We start from the raw sequence: 16,548 nt of genomic DNA on the forward strand, positions 1-16,548 counted from the left end.
CATGCGTTTATTGGGAAAAAGAACTAAAATGTCTGCAGACACCAGAATAGGTGTCTTAAGAAATGCACAAAAGAGTTGGATGAGTTAAGCAGTAGTCCTATCAGGCACCTGGAAAATACTTTTGGCCCAGCAGAAAGACCAAAGTTTTGGATTGCCCCAAACATGCATATGTAATATACACACATATGTGTGCATGTGTGTATGTAAAAATAAAAACTCTCTTTCAGGCAACCTACGTTAAACTGGAACCTCTTTAAACTGACAACTCTGTTTCAGTCTTGAGGGCGTATCTGTCCACATTCTACGCTAACTCTTTAATAATCTGTTGAAGGTTCTAAAGATCCCTGGCTGGGAAAACATGCTATTTTTTTCCTAAAGAAACCACTCGAATACTTTTCGGATGCATCACAAGACAAATGGCCTTTTTAGATTTTTCCTCTTAAATTGATAATCTAGAAAAAAGTGGACATTCATACTTAGGCTAGTAAAGTTGCACATAAATAAAGTCAGTCCTTGGTAATGCTTACAGAATACTTTAACAAATTATCTAAAATTTCTTTCTGGACAAAGTTTTCCATCACTAAGGGCTAATTCTTGTTTATTTAAATTTTGATTTTAGCGTTTGAAATTCCAATTTACTGGTACACATGTATTTGCAGGTACATAATTACAGATATAAACAAAGTTATGTTGCACCTGAATACTCAAAAATGGTAATACTAGAACAGTTTCTGGTCCAAATAAATGAACAAAAAAAGAGAGAGACTTGCACACTTCTGTGTACATATACAAGCATTCTGGCTTTTCTATTAGCATAAAATTACTACTGGCAATGGGCAATATAGTAAGTAGCATGCAATGTGTTATTGATTTATTGAAAATTAAGGAAATCTGAACAATGGTTCAGATAAACAAAAGAGCACTTCTAAGCTAGCTGTTTTGCAGTTCTGTAAGTGGAATGCAAATGGTAATATCTTCCAGAAAAATGTGCATGTCACTGAGGAACAAGTGCTGATACATTGAATAACTAGAGGAAGAGAGGATTATAGTTGATGATAGCACAGAAAATATACTCTTAAAATATCCATGAGCTAGTTTACATTCAGAATTCCAAAATAAGTAACAATTATTTCACATCTGGTTTGTTCTGGCACGAGTCTGGGTAAACCAGAGTGCATGGCTACCCAACATGAAGTTATTAAAAGAAAATTATATCTACAATCTAATCTCTGGCAAGCGCTCAGGAGCTATCAAAGCAACAGTCATGAGATATCTGATATTTATTATAAAATAAAACTATTTTCTTTAGTACATTCTGGCAAGAAATGCATACTGATGTTCAGAAGGTATATAAATATATAAAGCAAAAATGAAGACAAAAAATAGAATAATTCAATGTAATTTAGGGAAAAAAGTGCTCTTACTGTTTTGTATCAGTCATAAGTTCCTTTGAGGTTTCCAGCAGGTGCTAGTTGAAAAAATATTTTTAGAAGGAGGAAAAAAAGAAAAAAAATGTTTTGTATGAAAATTAAGACCATAAAAATTGCCCTGCCAGGTCAGACCAGAGGGCCACCTAGCCCAGTACTCTGCTTCAAAGTGGCAACAGGAAATGCTATTTAGGGACAACACGCAAACCAGGCCAGTTTCTCCTAGCACACTCCCACAGCACCCACAGTTGTTGGATTAGAATGTTAGAAGGCACTTACTTAGTCCTTTTATTATCTGTTTCTTTATGACAATAATATCCCTTTTTGATTCTACTTACACTACCTGTCTCCACAATCTGTGGCAAGTTCCGAAAGTTCAATGCCCATTGCGTAAAGCAGTACCTTCTTTTATCTGTTTTAAGTTGATCTACTAGTTTAACTGAGTGCCCTCCAGTTCTAGTACTGTAAGATTCTGGCAAATAACAGTTCCACATTCCTCTTAGCCACTACCTTCGTGTTTATGAAACTTTCTTTTTTTCAAATTGAAGCTGTAACTTTGGTTACACCAATGATTTTCCATACAACTGCTGTAGACATATGCATGGCCTATCTGAAAGTCTAAATAAATTTTGTTTTAGAATCTTCTTTGTATTTAAATTTTACTTTTGAATAAAATGTTTGAATCTGCTTTTAAAATATGGTTTAATTTAACTTTCAACTTTTGATTTGACATTTAACCCCCCCAACATTTCTAAATAATTAGCATATCCTGCAGCTATTCACAGACATAATATGCAATTGAATTCAATTTCCAACCCTTTAAGCATGAATATACACAGTAACTCATGTCTGACAAAACATTTTATCAGTCATTTGTATACAGTGCAATTATTTTCCCCACCTTTAAGGGGTCGGAATAACAGCTAATATGTTTTGCTGCAACCCAAGCTCTGAAATGATGAATACCCAGGGATTCAATGTGATTGCTTTCAACATGGCCATCTAAATCATTCATCACACATCATCCATTAACAGGATTGGGGCATATTATCTCAAGCCACCTTGAAAAGCAATTGAAAGAAAATACACTATAGGTAGTCTATTTGGGAGATCTAGCTGTAACGCCTTTACCATCAACTGCATCTACTGCATTAGGAGGAAAAAAATAAGTTACTTATTGTACTTTAAAAGCTCCTTAAAAAAACAACATTTATATGAACTTCATCTGAATTTTGTGATAAACCAGTGTATCAGAGAGCAAGTTCAATCTGATACACTTAAGTTCAGTTTTTCCTTTCATTTATACTCCTGAAGTGTCAGGATACTTGTGTTCATTAAGTTCTCTTTGTGAATGTGATGGTAAGTTATTATTCTTTTTTTGTCTTTATGAATCTGCCTACTATAATTAAAAATATATATATATATATAAAATATATATATGTGTATCTCAAAATGGCAGACACAAAGCTTAAAAGATCATTCAACACTCAAATTTTCAATTATGACTGTCTTTACAAACTCTCTAAGTTTATCATGGATTTGAAATACCTGTTAACACTAAAATCTAACAGTACTATAACACAAATTTCACAGCTGTGCAATTGTGTTCAATTAGAGATAATCTGAGTATCTCTGACCCCAAAATAAATAATGCTTGTAGAACTTAAATGGAAATATTTTCACTGTAATAGTGCGCAACATGCATGTATTATAATTTCTACTTTCTTAACATTTTTATAAAAGCAACATTCACAAAAAAATCAGAAAGCCTTCCTGTTCCACAACAAAGGTCTACGCATTCCATCAATCCTACAATTAGCAAGCAAGAGCTAACCTTTTACTCCGAAGAAGTGCTGCAGCTGTTCAGAATCGATGCAAATAGGCTTGGAAACGGTAAGCAAGGATATATGACTGTCTGTGAGCACTATAAAAAGCAGTGCTGTAGGCAGTGTGCAAGAGAGGGTAGTGCTTGCATGAGGTTCTCCAGAGAAACTGACACAAGAACATCTTAGAGCACCAGAAAAGTCATCTTTGTCACTCAGAGGCATATACTATTACAAAATGAAAATCCATAACAAAGATTTCTTATAAAACACTAGTCAGTGAAGCAGATAATGAAAACAACATGTTATACAATCTAATAAAAAAACACTCACTTTGAAAATCACAAATAAATCACCTTACCCCATTAATTAAGCACATAGATTCAGTGATCGTGATCAAGTCACTGTTCAAATGTTTCATTATAACTCATTTTTATTTTTTATACTAGGGCTTACTGGAGGAAATGAACACATAGCAAATATTTGTGTACCTAATACAAAATAGGGATGTGGATGTCCCAAGAAAAAAAAAGAAAGAATCCAAGCAATTTAACTAATAACATCTGTAGTCCTACCTTGGGCATCTGCATATTTTTGCCAGAACTATGCTTCCTAGAAGTTCTGAACAGATATACTTACATCCATTTTTATGAAACTCTGACTCTTCAAGAAAATATTCTTCAGAAAACAAACACTTATTAAATCATGGATGAGTATTCATAAGGCAGTACCATGGCTTATTTGCATAAGCCTATATAGCATCATCACTTGAAAGCTGTCTCTGTTTTACATTTCCCATTTTCACACTGAACCCATACCTTATCTAGATAAATTTTTCATTTATTGTGTCCATAGCAAAGTCAAAGATTTTTCCAATCCTTAAAAAAAAAGTAGTGTTGAACTGTGTTTTTTCTGAAGTGAAAAAAGAACGAAGTTATAACAATTAGTACAACAGAGAAACCATTTTTACAAGGAAGGTTTACTTATCAGTAAGTATTTTTCCTCTGAGTTTTTACCGTCTGTAAGTAACATCTTTAACCAAAAACACTTTATCTTAAGCTAACACTCAACAAGGACAACAAAAAGACCATCAGTCATTGGAGGTATAACAGATCAATTCAGCACACTTCTCTATCAAATGAAAATCATAGAAGAAACAGATACAAAGAAGTGGTATGGAGAAAAAGTAGGTTCATTTAATAATATTTGTCAAAACGGTCCATTTCTCTATTCTGTATTTTTTACATCCAAAAGAACATCAAATCTTTAAGACACATATTTAATCATATGCAAACATTTATAGTTTGATTCCTCAAAAAGAATCATTGTGATGCCCTGAGTTGAGAGCAAAAGCCAATCCAGAAGTAATGCACAGAATTGTTGATTCCTACTTGCAATATGGGAAAGAGCAGTTTCTTTGTCATATAGAAAGATGTACTGACCAATGGGTCTTCCAGTTGGAATGTCTCTAGCAGCACGTATGGGATAGATTTCAACTCTGAATCACATCCTCTTCATTTCGTCAGTTTCTGCATGTCAACAATCAGTATTGGGAAGCATCAGAAAAACAGTCTGCTTTAGTTAAGAAATATGACTTTCTTCCCCTGAAATATGCCACGCTCCAGGGGTATATGCTGAATGTAATCAGTGCAACAAAATACAACTTGGGAACTTTTTAAACAGAGAACAGGAACAAGGATTTTGATGCCATTCAACATGAGTAACTTTATAAAACCAATTTATAATTTTTTTTAAATTAAAATAGTAAGTGAAAAACCCAAGGTGTTCAAAAATTTCCAGTCTAAGTTTCAAAAATATTACATAAATACTCTTTCTACCTGATGTGTTACAAGATGGATCCTTGAATCCAAGCATGGAATTCTTCAGGACAAGACAGTTGAGAAGTTCAGCAGTGTCCTTTTGCAAAACAAAAAGAATCAAGTTCTTTTGATCTCATTAAAAGGAAAGCAACAAAACACAGAACGGACCATTTCTCACCTTATCATTTTGCTAGAACAAAAGAATACAATCAGCTGAAAGCAGCTCCATTATGGTCATACTCTGAAGTCCTCTTGAGGCTCTAAAGGGCAAGCTGCTAATTTCATCTTCATTGTCGAGTCCCACTTTGAGCCTTTAAGCCACAGATAACAGTTTTATTCAAAATCATATTTTTGTACTGTCAAGATAAAACTGCTGGAAGACATGTTTGAGTTTTACTTAAAATGCACTTGAGTCAATAAAACAGAACAGGCCAAAACTGTGTTTTTTCAGCTCTGTGAATGGCTTGCAAACAGATCAAATGAGCTTTCACTTATATCATGTAAGCAAGCGGCAGAGCTGTGCTGGATAACCTAAATCCCCAGCAAAGTAAATATAAGAAAAGAACTGAGCAGGAGGAATGCAAAAAAGAACTAAGGAACCTGCAGGACTGCCTGGATTCTGGTTGTTTGCAATCCTGTGATGGAATAGTAGGATGCTGAAGAACACATTGCAATCTTTCATCTTTAAACTGCTCCTTGAGCTCCTTCCTCTGAGATGTGGTATGATCTTGACCAGATCAGGATTTTCTGAAGTGATTCAAGGGATTTGGAAGATTAATCACCCTTCCAAGTGGGGAATAGAGAATTATCCTTGTTTTCTGTACTATAGTAAAAATCTCAACTACCACACTGCAATTTCCCAAACACTGGAGAACAATGCATCTACTCTCCTGCACATAAGTGGCATTTCAACAACAAAATGTAACCTTCTACCTTCACTTACATCGCAGTTTACAAAAACAGCTTCCTTTCCTTGAATCACAAAAGCATGACTAGATCTAACACATTCTTGGCTTTTAATTTTATTAAATCAGATTGGAATATTGCACAAAGGGATCAAGGGAATCCTCTTACAAATAGCTTTGATGCTTAAAAGTGAGGTAAAGTTTGACAGCAAAGACCCTTGCCCACATAACCAGGTCAGTTCAGTGATTAGGAAGTATGAAGTGGCAAAACCGCAAACCAGAACTGGTTTAGGTCATTTAACTGCAAAATAAGACATTCTAGATAAATATATGTAAGAAAAAACAACAATGTATATTGATAACAGGATGAAGTGCCTGGTCCAGAGACTACTCTACTCTTTTTCTATCAGACACATTGAAGACAGTCAGGAAAGACATCCAAAATGCATTCATTCTCACATGAGTCCAGTAGGAAAAGAGAGGAAAAGAATAAGAAGCACAAAGAACACAGAGCCTCCCTTCATTACAATCTGTCTATACCTCTCTCATTGTGCTTCAGAAAAGAGGGAAGAAAATCAAGATTCCAGGAAAAAGCTGCTTTTTGAGGGAGTACACTCTATCTTGAATTCTGATTACTCCACCAAAATAAACAAAATTAATTCTCTTTCTTGGCCTTGTGGAATATGCTACAGATCCATCCAGGACAAGACTGGGACATCTCTATACTCCTTTCACATTTCCTTATTTTTGGCCTTGACACTCCCTTGTTAGATCTTGAGCAGTTCAGTAGTATATAATGGTATTCAACAGAGGTGGAAAATGATGACAAAGTGCCTCTCTGGTTCATGAAAGAAGTTTATCCTTTAGCAGTAGACAGGTGCTTATGTTATCAGCAGAAAGCCCTAAGAAACCAATTCAGTCTTCCTGTTCTGAGAAGTCATAATGGTCTTCCATCAGGTAAGATATTTAAGACATTGAAGCTATAGAAAAAGTAGAGTGCAGTTGGTTAGGGTAGATTTGAGAATACAAACCACTTGCAGTCTGTGTCAGTGAACTGGAGACTGCTTATTAAGTCAGTCTCAATTAACAGAGTTGTCTCAGCAGAAAATGAGTCATTTTTCTCACGGTACCAAATCAGGTATTTATCACAGTACTGCCTAGTAACTTTGGGGAACAAGGAGGACAAACATTTCTTTTCCTTACTCCTCCTTCCCACGAAAAGAAAACAAAAACCCCATCACCACCACAAAAAAACCGAAACCCACTCTTCTTTCCTTATGCTATTTTAACATATTTTACCAAATTTTGTAGAAGAAATCAATAAATAAATAGACAAACAGTGAAAAAAGCCTGTATTTGGGCAAGTAAGTTATGAAGATTTAACTAGAATGGGGAATATAGCTACTTTTGTAAATACTCATAAATGAAAAATAAGCAGCTTGGGATCAGCACTGAAATAAAATTAAAATGCTTAGTCAGAAGAGGATAATGAAATTTGAACTGCTTTTACCATATTAGCATATGGAAGTTCCAACTTGTTGCAAGCAATAAAGATTTACTGTGCTCAGGACAACCCTGTTCTCTTCCCTAAGCCAGAAGGCTACAAGAACAAAGAGATGTCTTGAGTCACAGCTGATTGCAGATCTCTCTGGCTCTGATATGCTGGTTATGTACCGCTTAAGAGGAATAAAGTTTTTAGACACCGACTAGTTCACAGCATTACACAAGTAAAGACAATGCTGATGGCTCAGGACACTGCATTTTTTAAATTCAGACAATTTAACAGTTTCAGAGAGCTACAAGTTCTGAACATTTCTATCTTGTATTTTTACAGTTGAATATAAAACAGTTCGCTACTGAAAGTTATAGTCATACAATGTAAAGAGTCACTGTGAGAAGGCTTATACGATGACATACTAGTTAATAGTTACTATTAATAAGCAATTAACCCATACGGTAATATAAGTAAAGAGTTATATAAGACAGTAAAGACACCTCACAATGTAAAAAAACATAATTAGCCATCAGAATTTTGACTGTAGGGTCAAATGAACAACAGAAAAACTTGCTATGGGAGGCTGTCATAGCACACTGGAATTTTCTGGGAGAAATGTTAACTCTTACAATATTCTTCTGAAGTAATCCTAGAAATTAACAGTGAACAGATCATAGCTTTAATTTAGGAGATGTTTGACAGACAAAGGAAGACAGAGATAACTACTTTGATAATAAAAATACTACAACTTATTCAACTTGTGAATTTCATAATACTAACCGTTGTTTTTTTCCATATGAAAATGTCCAGCTGTGTTTTCTCTGATCCATTTAGCCCTGTATCTTAATTGCACTGCACAAGAAAACCAAAAGCATATATGAAGCAGGTAAGAAAAAAGTAAAAATAGAAATATTTATATATATATATATATTTCTTTTATTTATTTTTATATATATAAATAAATATCTATAAATAAATAAATTACTTGATTAATTTGATTCCATACTTTAAGCCAGTGGCAAAACTCACAAGAAACTCCAATTCCAACCCCTCGCACACCAATTCTTTTATAATCCAAAATGTATTTCTCTAAAAACTGTAATAAAAGTTTCTAAATTGACATATTTAGAATGGAAACCCTGTATTGCCTTTAAGCTTACGAATTTTGTTGACTAGATTCTCTTTCAGAGCAGTGTTTTCTTCAAAGACAACTGAGCTTTCTAAAGCAGAGTGTTTACCACCAAATTAGTTCTGGACAGACCTCTTTCCCCTTCCTTTCTCTTCTCATTCACATGCATATTTATCTCCTTCTAAAAGCAAACAAAAGTAAAAATATGACTTTTAAGATCCTTTTTAGATCATCTGTAAAATTGTACACAGGTTTAGGTATGCATTTTTTTCTAGCCTACTCATACTTGAAGTCTGATGAACATAAACATTGTAGCTAGAGAGAAAGAAATGTTACTGAAATTTTCTAAATGTAAATAGGGGCTAATTTTTGTTTCAAATATCAAAATAGAGAAAGGATAAAATAGACATGTCTACAAAAAATCTAAACACAAACAAGAAATGTTTTATTTTAAGGCTGTGCAAGGCAATTCCACATTTCAAAATCTACAGGGATTACTGGGAATAAAAAAGAAATTTAGCTCTGCTGAATTCAGTGGAAATTTTGCTATTCACTCTTCTACAAAAAAAACCTCCTTAAGATATAGAGGATGATAAAAGTTCAGACTTGGTATTTTATATTGTTAATCCTTTTGAAGAGGGACTTTCTTTTAAAGAGGGACTAATTTGCCATCTGCCACGACATCTATTCTCATCCAGGCTCACCACCTCAACTAACACGGATTCCTAAGCATCAGCGCTAGACCTAAACGTGATGCCTGGACCCACTGCATTTATTCTTCAACTCCGAGATCCAGAGAGGAGCCTGCTATCACGGCTAGTAAACTTCCAGAAGGACTTCTTAGGCAGAAGGGGAAATAAAATACCCCCCAAAAACCAAACACTCCGTTCTTATGCGCAACCACTATTTCCTTCGACCTGCTATAGTTTTGAGAAAAGAACGGGGGTTTTCGCGGCGAAAGAAGAATCTTTCTCACTCTCGGCGCGCCGGCCCCGCTCCGGGCTGCGCCCGGAGACCGACCTGGCGCCTCCCCCGCGCCGCGGCTGGAGAGCGGCCCGTGCGGGGGCGGGCGGCTAGTTTGAGGGGTGAAGCGAGCCGAACCAACCGTGGCACCGGAGGCATCTCAGCAGCACCCACCGCCCAGAGGGAAACGCAGGAAAAGAGATGCAGACAGAACCGCACGGTTGGGGGGGGGAGAGGGGGGAGCTGCCGGCGCCCTTAGGCAGCTCAGCTCACAGCAACTCTAGCACCGCCACCCTGCTCCGCCAGCTCTCCTCCACCCCCAGCCGAGTAAAGAGAGCATCTAACAAGCCGGCCCCTCCGCCTCTCACCCGCGCCCCAGCGCGGCGCGGCCCTGGGGAGGGGAAAGGGGCGTAACGGCTTTACCGGCCGTCGTGTCGTGTCGCGTCGCGTCGCGTCGCGCGCCTAATGGGATTTCCCGCCAAAGGCCGCCTGCCGGCTCGGCCGGCGCGAGGGCAGCGCTGCTCCGCTCCGCTTTCCTGCCCTCCTCGTGCTACGGGCCCGAGGTTTCAAGCTTTTCCTCCAGGCGCCCTGCTTGTGGGGGTAACTTAAGCAGCTAAAGGAGACGCTGCTCCTGTAAGTCAGCGCCTGTCCCCGGGGCGCTGCCTTGAGGTGGAGGAGCAGGGCTGCGAGGATCGCCTCGCAGGGAGGGAGCTCCGGGGGGGCGGTGCTCAGCGGCGAGTTGGCCGGGCTGCTTCTTTTTTTTCTTTTCTTTTTTTTTTTTCTATTTCGAGTTTCAGCTTCTTCACTGCCAGCTCGATAAAAGTCTTACTACACAAAAAGATTACTTCATAATCTTTTTTTTTTTTTTTTACAGCAGGACCCGCCCGCAGACGCGCAGGTGTCAGCAAGCCCCTCCCAGTAAAAGCTACAGTTTTACACGTTTTTCTTCTTTTTCTTTTTTTCCCCTAAACCTTCAGAACTAACTTTCCCAGACATTCTCTCGCTGTGGTGGTAGGAAGAACGTGACTAAAACATACTGTAAGGTTCAGAAGAAATATACTTTTTATGTTATAGTGTCTGTAAAGCGTTTGTTCATTTTTATTCACGGCTTGGTTTATTAAGAGCCTCATCTGCAGCCTTCCCTCTTGCAGGGCTAAATATATATGTTTCTTCGCTTACGACTTTCTTTAGGGATTGAAAATACCTCAGAATTAACTGTGGGATATATACTACCTATGATAGGAAAATAAAGCTGGGGTTTGCTTTTCTTTCATTCTTAGTGTTCACTTACTCTTTGCTAGAGTTAAAATTACCAAGTCAGGCTTCTACATTTTAATTCTTAACAAAAATGCTACTAAACTAACACTATAAATGTATCCTGAATTATTTGCCTAACAAAGACTTACTGATTTATAGATTTTTTTTTCTGCTATCCCATCCTTTCTTTCATAGCCTTCTTGAAGAAGCTCTATAATAACAGCCAGAACAGAATTAAACTTTGCTTGTCTGCCTGAGTGACTCCGAATAAATCTGCCTATTTCACTCCTGGCAAATTTGACCATCTACCGAGGCAGCCAGGTAAAAATATGAGCTTAGTAATTTTATGAAGCTTAGGAGCTGGTTGGTCATCTTTTCCTGGGGAGGGGGTCTTATCTTCTTGCATGGCTTAGATCAAAAGTTGTTTTTTTCTTTCTTTCTTTTTTTTTTTTTTTTTAAGGGAGACTGCTGCTTGGACTTCTCTTTTGCATCTAACAAAGGCCTTAGTTTTATTAGGTGTTCATAAAGAAGGGGCTGAGGAATACTGGGTATGAGGGTGTTTTGCATTTTTCTACCACTATAGCTAGCTACTGACCTTAAACAAAGCCATACTGGCTGAAGTCCTGATTCTGCTTTCAACCCTGTATTGGGTGTAAGGTTATGCTCCTATCTATTTCTCTGCAAAGCATGCGCTACCAACAGGAGAATTCTGAACTTCTGCTTTATTGGTGTTCATAGGTTTAATTAAGTGGTCTCCTTTTTTTGCTCTGTGAATATGCTGCTTCTCTCTGAATGACTTAGTTCATTTGCTATGGGTTAAGACTGTGACTAGCCTGTAGATCCTTGATAAGTTGATGAAATTTAACTGTAGAAATAGCTTGAATCTAATGAGTGTTTGAGAAAAAGTATGCCATAACTTTGAAAACTATTAAGTACTTAAGTATGAATGACAGAGCTTGAAAAAGAAATGAATGATTCTTGTAGTAGTAGAATTTACACTTAATTTAATGCAGAAGAGTAAACCCATAACCAAATACTAACAAATGCCCTTTGTAGTTAAATGTTACTTGTGCTTTAACAACAGTCTAGAGAAATACATGGCACTGACTGTAGTTGTTTAAATTAATATTTAGTACTTCCATGTTCTTACTGTAATGCAGCCTTCTGTCCTACCTTGACTAATTACAGAGGGACTGCAAGGAAGAGTATAGCATTACCTTTGTGCAGAATGTGTTTTATTATCTTTGTGCTGCTCCTGTACAGAATGTCACATACAGGAAAGGATCTCAGGAGAGTGGCTAAAGATTTTATTTTGTATCTGCAAGGGCTTATACTGAGTTAGAAGAGAGTAAAACTTATGGCTACTCAAATTTATTTTGGAAGCTTAGCTAATCTGAATCTATAGTTTAAGAGTGTTAAAAACAGCTTTTGCATCTGCAAAAGTGAATCTAAGTAATTTTCATAGCACTTTGGTTTTTATAATGAATTTCATTATAATTACATACAATACATATTTTGTATCACTATCATTATACATTATTTCAATTGCATATAATAGGAATAGTCCAGAGAATTTTGTGGAGTGGGTGCATATTTTGTTCTAGGCACATATTTCTAATGCACCAGAGTATTAGTTGTGTTCAAGAGCTTTTTTAAAATTTCTGGATCTTCTTATATGTTCTGCTTAAAATTTTCTAGAGAAAAGTCCAGTGCTATTTGGTAAATATAACTTATAATAAACATCTATATTTTATTGTTGATCATTATTTTTCCATGATAGATTTTTTTTTTATCTTTTTTTCTCTTTTGTAATAAACATGCTGTCTTTCTGTAAATCTGAAAAACAGCTGTGGAACAGTTTTTTGTAAGGGGCTAGTTTTGTAGCGAGTCATCTGACTGGAATGTAGTTAATACTGAAAAAGTTACTAGTCTTTAATTAAAGATACAGCTTTTCACTCTGGATGTTCTGGCTCACATCACTGTCCGCCATCTGTTGTGTTGAATTATTTGCAAGAGTTGTTTGAAAAGTTTTGTGGGGTATTTTTTGTTTGTTTTGTTTTTTCAAGTCCAGTATTACTGTCATCTGAGGTGAAAGTTTTGATTATGGTTCTGTGGGCTGGTTGTTATGCCTGGACATATATCTGACTGTTTATGTGGTTGACTTACTTTGAAATTAGGGGTGTCAAACTTAATCACAATGACAGGTCTTGCTAGTTAGATAATAATGTTTAGTAGCTTGCAAGATCTAGGCTGGGCAGCCTAATAAGAGCTGTGTAGCAAAATGGCATTTTTTTAAGATTTGTTTTATATTAATGGAAGTTGCATTTGATACTTTATTGCTTCATAGCTATTCTGAACCTGAAGAGTTTTGGTTTTTTTTTTTCCTCAAAGAGAAAAGCAAAACAGATATCTCTTGGGGTAGCTAGCATTGTGACATACAGTTAAAAATGACAGACTCCTTTTTTTTTTTTTCCCTCTTCTCTCTTTAGGATTTTTATTTTTGGACTTTGGACTTCTGAGACTTTGTTTATCACTGCAATTAAAGATGAAAAATCTACCATCTAGAGGGTAAATTTCATTCTCTAATGTTTTTAAATTCTGTAGTTGTTCTATGATATCAGTATGTACCCACTTGCTGGTGTAGTAAATTGCAAATTACTATATATATTTTTTTACTTTATAATTAGCTTTTTAATCCATACCCCATTGCAGTGCTTCCTGTAAAACTGGGGTGATAATAAACTAGTTTTTCTGAAAAAAGAAAAAACTAGTTTTCTTCAGAAAAGGAAATATTATCATTCTTTTTCCCAGAAAAAGATATTCTGACAACATTAACTGTTCTCCACTTAAATATTCAACATTTCAAAGAAAAAAAAACAGATTATCTAGTATGAGGATAAGTTCTGATTTTAATTTTAGCACTACTATTTTTAAGCTTACATAGATCTGCGCCACCAGATTTTAACAATAGTAGCCAGGCTTTGATGACTGGACATAGACTTCTGTGCTCAGATTTTTTTTTTAAACTTATGTCATGATTTATATTGTAAACAGGCCTGAAAATGCAGGTATATTGTGTTATTTGCTGTTAATAGTGTAAAAGATGAGGTACAATATTGTCTGTAGCAGTGCAGGCTTGCTACTGTTTCTTCACTGACATGTTTTTTTAATACATGCCGTGTACTCACAAGAAAGAATGGTTCCTGAATTTAGCTCAGTATTTTAGATGGTAGAAGCTCAATTACAAATTCAGGACTGTAATAACCTCTTGTGGTGATAAATTTCTCATTGTATTTAGCAAGTTAAGTGCTTGCTTTTTTGTTTAATTGCCCAGATACCATTGAAAAGTTGGTCATTGCTTGGTTTTCTTTTTTTTTTCCTACCCTTCTCAGCATGTATGAATCCGAACTGTAGTTTTTATGGGGAAAAGACTATAAATTAAATATGTAAATAAAAATGTAATAAGTCAGATGTTCATGTTATTTATAAAAACAGGGGGCACATTCAGTGGTCCAGATCCTATAGGCTTTTCTTTTGGATTTCATAATGACACGCATTCAAATCAATGCTAATATATGTAATAAAAACCTCTGTTCTGTAACTTAAGGACATATGCACTTGCATCTATATCATATTAATTATCAAATATCATATTAATTATCAAGAAGAGATGTTAACTCATAAATAATAGTCCTGGACCTTCAAAAATGACCACTGCTTTTGGTAATAAGTATTTAAAACATGGCTGAAAACAGACCACTGTACTACTTTGGCTCATAAAAAGCCTCCTAAATAGCCAAAGACATATCTAATCTAAACTTCTGGTGAAAATTTTAATAATTCTTAGTATGCAGAAAACTTAAGAAAGGTGTTCCGAGGTCTATGAACATGACTAATGGAGATTTTTTTTTTTAATGAGTTCTTATCCAAATGACAGTTCCCCACCCACAGCAGATTGACGTGCTATTTTTATTTGGTCTTTATTGCACTTTGTATCTAAGGAGTACATAATACCTGAATGTTCTTCCACATAAATTATAGATCAATTTTGCATGCTAATGCATATTCCTTGCTCCAGTTGACTTTGTGACATAGCGTTAAAGGCCCTTTGGGACTCTGCTGGAGAATTCTCATGACATAAAAGCAAACTGCTTGTTTTCTTAGCAGGAAAGGAAACCCATGAGTTTTAAATTAGTCTTCAACAGTGCAGCTCATCTCCCCTGTAGCTCTAGATTAGAATTGTTAAATCAGCTTGTTCTCATCCCTAGAATAGAGGTCCTGAACTGCAGTTAAGACTTATTCCTGCTTTGCTTTGAACTTGGTGGAGAAAAAGGCTGTGTTTTTGTCTGATAATGTTATGTGTACTTACCTTGTCACTCCAGTGTAGCAACAGTGAGCCTGACTACTGCTTTTTACCTCTGCCTTTGAACTCATCCATGTTTGTTGCAAAAACAACCAACCAACCAACCAAAAAAACTCACTACACTGTGGCTTGCTTTTTAATCTTACACTTATGTAAATTGTTCAAGCTGTTAGTAGTGTAAAAAGTTAAAAAAAAGTCTTTCTGTTCAGGAGTGCTCAGAAAACAGCTGTGTGTTTAGTCTACTAGTAAATGTTTTTCTCACATTATGCATTTGTTAGGTGAGGGCAGCTCCTCAATAAAAGGAACTGTGATCTTTATTGCTTTGTTACATTCCTACTTTGAATCGGTATGGGGGGAAATTCAGTGCACCTCTGAAAGGGGAGAAATTTCTTATGCTACCATCTTGTGTCTCGTGGCAATGGCTTGAGCTGCAGGTACTTGTGCAGAGCGAACGCTAGCGTGGACGAGATCGGTTCACTCGTTAGAGGCGCTTTTTCCGCACGTGCCACCCTGGGCGAGCACTGGAGACTGCGACGACATGGAGTCCCTGTGCCTAGCGATCAGCCCGAGCAGCGACTGCCGCAGCGGCCTGAAGGGCGAGAGCCTGGCGCCGCCGCCTCCAGGGGGAGCCATCCGCGGCGCGGCGGGGCGGGGCGGGCTGGGCGCCCCCCGTGCCCGGCGGCCAGAGAGGGCGGCACCCGCGCTGCGCCCTGGAGGCGCGGCTCGCCTTCCCGGCGTGCCGCGCTCCGCGCCGCCCCCCGTTGCATGCCGGGATTCGTAGTCCGGCTCCCCGGCAGGGGGCGGGGACAGCCTCTCTGCTTCCGGGAGCAGCGGCCGCCCCTTGGGGGTGGAAGCAGGGCGAGAAGGCGACGTTCGCGTTACGCGAGCCGTTTGTTGACTTCCTCGAAAGGCGGGGGGCGGGGCCGGGCGGCCCGGGAATTTCCCGCGGCGGCGGAGGCCGGCGGCGCCGTCGGGCGGGGCCCGCGGCGCGGAAGCGATGGGAGCCCCGAGGGGCCCAAGCGGGGACCGCGACGGCCGGCGCTGCCTCTTCGCCGAGGTGGCCGCCCGTTACTGACGAGCCTGGCCGAGCGAGGCCGGAGAGGTTGGTCCCTGGCGCGGGGGGAGGGGCCGGCGGGGCTGCCCCGCGGCCTGCATCGTGCTGCGGCACCCCGGGGCGGGGAGGGGGCCACGGGGCTTCCTGCCGCCTGGGAAAGCAATGCTCCCCTGTGGGGACTCAGGCCGGTCTGGCCGCTCTTCCGTTTCTTTTCGTGAAAAACAGCCGTTCTCTTGGCAAGAAAAGGTTTGCTGAGGCGTTTGTGATGTCCCTGCCGGGTTTTGCGCTACAGGAAGAGTATAGCTGGGTAAA

The 16,548-nt window shown here is 38.2% G+C and overlaps 2 protein-coding genes across 4 annotated transcripts in view; one reads left to right on the forward strand and one right to left on the reverse strand.

The window, feature by feature from the left end:
- Positions 1–2,292: 2,292 nt before the first annotated feature.
- On the reverse strand, positions 2,293–5,361 carry ZCWPW2 (zinc finger CW-type and PWWP domain containing 2). Its single transcript, XM_067292184.1, is given in 5 exon segments — positions 2,293–2,429; positions 3,262–3,419; positions 3,826–4,038; positions 4,040–4,068; positions 5,311–5,361. Coding segments are annotated over 5 exon segments (588 nt in total).
- Positions 5,362–16,093: 10,732 nt separating this feature from the next.
- Positions 16,094–16,548, forward strand: part of AZI2 (5-azacytidine induced 2) — a 37,554-nt gene continuing 37,099 nt past the window's right edge. For 2 of the 3 annotated variants that reach the window (XR_010883474.1, XM_067291485.1), the window contains exon 1: positions 16,094–16,284. The gene's annotated coding sequence lies outside the window, so the exon portion shown is untranslated. The remainder of the gene's footprint in view (positions 16,285–16,548) is intronic. The other variant, XM_067291484.1, reaches the window with a different exon arrangement.

Source organism: Apteryx mantelli, chromosome 2 (assembly GCF_036417845.1).
Source record: "Apteryx mantelli isolate bAptMan1 chromosome 2, bAptMan1.hap1, whole genome shotgun sequence".
NCBI classification, from domain to species: domain Eukaryota; kingdom Metazoa; phylum Chordata; class Aves; order Apterygiformes; family Apterygidae; genus Apteryx; species Apteryx mantelli.